Source organism: Protomyctophum parallelum, assembly GCF_964188405.1.
Source record: "Protomyctophum parallelum genome assembly, chromosome: 17".
In the NCBI taxonomy this organism is placed as follows: domain Eukaryota; kingdom Metazoa; phylum Chordata; class Actinopteri; order Myctophiformes; family Myctophidae; genus Protomyctophum; species Protomyctophum parallelum.
Genome location: NC_139719.1, coordinates 9,079,938 through 9,084,316, shown reverse-complemented (window position 1 = coordinate 9,084,316; position 4,379 = coordinate 9,079,938). Strand labels below are relative to the sequence as shown.

At 47.1% G+C, this 4,379-nt stretch overlaps 1 protein-coding gene across 1 annotated transcript; it reads right to left on the bottom strand.

Moving 5' to 3' along the window:
* Positions 1-915: 915 nt before the first annotated feature.
* Positions 916-4,379, bottom strand: LOC310875121 (C1q-related factor-like; the record flags this gene model as incomplete). Its single annotated transcript, XM_083788216.1, has 2 exons — positions 3,617-4,379; positions 916-1,095 (listed from the first exon to the last, which is right to left on the bottom strand). The coding sequence occupies exons 1-2, from the start codon at positions 4,259-4,261 to the stop codon at positions 916-918; spliced, it is 825 nt and encodes a 274-aa protein (XP_083644342.1). The 5' UTR covers positions 4,262-4,379.

The following is a 4,379-nucleotide window of genomic DNA, read 5'->3' as shown; positions in this document are numbered from 1 at the left end:
ACAATCTGTGCATGAACATGCATGCAGCAGAAATACAGCATAGATGGCGCTTGTGAAATCAGAGATCTAAAACATTACAAGAAAAGCCCCCCCCCCCCACACAAAATAACATCTAAAGACATCAATATACAAATAGCTGTGCCATTTCTTTTACACAATTAGAAGGATTATCTGTAGTGCGGGATAGACACAGCTTCGACTGCAATTGCACGCAACATCAAATTTACAACATACACTAACAATATGCCAAATACATTTGTGATATTAATGACACCATTTTTGACTCATCACACTGTGACACGAGACATTTTGTGACATCAGACTGTCATCTACAGTATAATCACAATCTCATTCATGACTGAATGTTTGATAAATTAGCGTTGCATGTGGCAAACAACCCCCCGCCCCCAAGCATTAAAGCACAACATGTTGTCGTACACAGACCATGAGAGAAGTTAATTGTGTGATGCATGTAACAAAGAACTATGCAGTTGTGTGACCGTCGGGTTTCCCAGACTTTGAAAACAGGAGCTCAAAAATGACATATGCTCTTCAGCACTGTCAAAATTGCAACCACACCTTCCCATGACATATCGTGACACCTGTCACTTTCATGTTGCAAGTGTACTTCACGTCAGTAGCATAGGCACGCAGCATCACAATGGAAAAGACGGATGAAAAAGGAATGACACCAGCTTGTGGTATAGACAGTTACCAATAACCACAGATCCATGGCCCTAATTATTACTGTACCCTTTTTTTTTTTACCAACTTTAAACAATGGAGATATTTGTGAAATATCTTGTGGATAGGGGCAGCATCAACCTTACTGTACTGTATGTGTGAAGCAAAATGAACATCAGCCACCCGTGGTGGTGGCCTTTCACCCCTGTGCCCCTGTTTCCGACATGGCCTTCAGTCGGCATAGAGGATAAACCCTGAGAATGTGCTGTATTTGTTGCTGTTGCCTCCGTGAGCCTTGCCACCGTCCAGTTTAATGAAGACCTCATCGCCCGCATCCAAATGAAGGATGGCACTGTTGCTGGCATAGTCATAACTCTGGTCCTGATCCTGGGCAATGGCACTGGCTCTGACCTGGAATAAGACAATGCAAGGGAAAAGAGAGAGAGAGCGGATAAGTTTAAGGTGAAGAAACTGGCGTTTAAAACAGAATTGGCCTTTTTCTTTTTGTTATATTACATAATATATAGTATTACATCTGGATTAAGAAGGCAGTTGAACAAATCTTCTTACACAATGTTAATGGCAATCTGGCAGAAACAATAACATCAAAGTAAATGATTTGCTGATTTACTTGTCAGTGGCCTGCAGTGGCAGTAACTATCATTACTTGCAAACATATTTGCACTGAATAAAAATGTGTGTCAAATCTTTCTTCCCACCCGCCACCCCTCCCCAGTGTTTAATGGTCTGCTCTTCCTTTAACATGACATAAGGGGAAGTGCTGAGAATCCCATGTGTCCTTAATACAGTGTGTCATTGTGTCAACGCAGGTTTAAAAGTGTCGTTAAATCCAGAGTGAAGTGACAAAACCCCTCTCATATGTGTCTGCGATGGCACAAAAGTGAGGCTGTACGTCTTAGCTCAGACAGCTAACCACCAAAGGACATATAAGACGCTTTTTAAGCCTGAAATAATATGTAATGGTAAGGGTTGCCATTCTGTAACTGTACCAGCGAAGTGGTGTATAAGTGCCTGCCACCCAACTAGTTACTAGTATACATACATTCATAGCAAAAAATAAAGACAGAAAAGGCAGTACAGGGCCCTAATTAGTGCTAGCTGAGTGAGATTGGACTGCATGTAAAGGTATCCTCAGGGTTCGAGAAGAGAAACTCAGCTACTGCTGACAGTCTGATGATGGGTGTGAGAGGGATGAGGGCATCTCATGTCTTCACCTTCTCTGCCCCCTTCTCTTCTTTCCATTTGTTCAGCATCCCTATAGTGACCCTGCCCTCCACCCATTCTCTGTTTGTTCAGCATCCCTATAGTGACCCTGCCCTCCACCCATTCTCTGTTTGTTCAGCATCCCTATAGTGACCCTGCCCTCCACCCATTCTCTGTTTGTTCAGCATCCCTATAGTGACCCTGCCCTCCACCCATTCTATCTGTTTGTTCAGCATCCCTATAGTGACCCTGCCCTCCACCCATTCTATCTGTTTGTTCAGCATCCCTATAGTGACCCTGCCCTCCACCCATTCTATCTGTTTGTTCAGCATCCCTATAGTGACCCTGCCCTCCACCCATTCTCTGTTTGTTCAGCATCCCTATAGTGACCTTTCCCTCCACCCATTCTCTGTTTGTTCAGCATCCCTATAGTGACCCTGCCCTCCACCCATTCTCTGTTTGTTCAGCATCCCTATAGTGACCCTGCCCTCCACCCATTCTCTGTTTGTTCAGCATCCCTATAGTGACCCTGCCCTCCACCCATTCTCTGTTTGTTCAGCATCCCTATAGTGACCCTGCCCTCCACCCATTCTATCTGTTTGTTCAGCATCCCTATAGTGACCTTTCCCTCCACCCATTCTCTGTTTGTTCAGCATCCCTATAGTGACCCTGCCCTCCACCCATTCTCTGTTTGTTCAGCATCCCTATAGTGACCCTGCCCTCCACCCATTCTCTGTTTGTTCAGCATCCCTATAGTGACCCTGCCCTCCACACATTCTATCTGTTTGTTCAGCATCCCTATAGTGACCCTGCCCTCCACACATTCTCTGTTTGTTCAGCATCCCTATAGTGACCCTGCCCTCCACACACCCATTCTCTCTCTTAACAATGTAAGCCGGTATTGCAGTGCCGGTGGTCAGAATTAACTTTTTTACTGTGCAACACAATAGTACTTATCAGATACCTTTTCTCAGTTACTGGTAAATGCTGCTTCACGCGAGCAGTTTGTATTCCCAACAGGTATATACAAACAACTATATTTATGATGCCGTGCAGATTCCCAATGCCATTTCAGAGACGTGGATTAAAGTGCTTGCAGGGAAGTGTCTAGGCTCAAAATTGCTGTGGTCTTTGATCAATGTTGGCACCCAGGGCTTAAAACACAGTAGAAGATTATGATTATCCATGAACATGAACATGGGAAATATCACAATTCGGTATTATAAGGCTGGAGTTTGACTGGTAGCCGGATAACGCTTTGAGCATCATGCTTGGACATGACTGCACCTCAGGCTGTGTTTTGATGAGTGCAGAGTTGAGATAGTGCTGTAATGTATGTCATTCACTTCACGGCATACACCGCTGGATGTGTAATAAGCAAAAATACACAAACTGGCAGCTTGCCACTGTGCATTGTCATTACAGCCGACTGCAACACCAGACCAAAATCATGATACACATGAATGCATGACCAGCCATTATAGACTGTCAGCCAGCTGCACACGCTATAGTCCCTGAGCATGTCCATTTGAGTTCATTCCAGTACATCATTCAGGGCTCAACAATAAGAAGTTCTATATTGTGGTATTTTGCAGGATTGAATTATACTAAACTAAAAGCCAGTTCTCTATTTATTTAACTGTCTAATGTATTCAGGTGATAGTGTGATGGGTAAGGTATATCAAAGCATAAAACCGGCTATACTCACAATGCCGTTCTTGATCAGGTCAGCCCACATGCTGGTGCCATCCCCTCCCCTCATGAGCACGTTGTAGATGAAGAAGTAGGTACCGGGGATCTTGCAGGTGAACTTGCCCGTCGTGCCTTCAAAATTATCCCCGATGTTGGTCACCACGTCGTCGAACCGCAAAATATCGTAACCTTCTTGTGGGTTTCGCAGTCCCGCATAAAAAGCCACGCGGGGCGTGGTGTTGTACGTGGTGGTGCTGACTGCCCCTTTCCCCCCTACGCCGAGTATCCCTGTCCTGACTATGTCCACGCTGTCTCCCGGCGGTCCCTTGGGCCCCGGTGGGCCGGGCTCTCCGGGTGGCCCCGGAGGTCCAGGCTTGCCCGAGCGTCCCGGTTTACCCTGTGGCCCATGAGCACTGTAGGTGGGCAGTGGGGGGCCAACACTGGGGTCATTCGGGGCGTCTCCTGCGTTGTCCGTCTGAAGGCCCGCCGTAGCGACATCCGTGCCTATTTGTGCGCCCGTCACCCCCATACTGGGGAAGGGGTCACACACCATGCGGCAAGTACCCAGCATCTCATAGTGGCCGGCGCTGTCCTCGGGGCCACCGCTGCCCACGGAACTCACCAGCACAGGGATAAGGATCACCAGGACCAGGACCAACATGACCCCCACAGCGGCTGCTACCAGGGTCTTCCTCCCGATACTCAGCCGTGGACGGGTCTGCGCTGCCAGTGTGGAGTTCTCTGGGGTGGAAATGGTGACTGCTGGGAGAAACGCACCG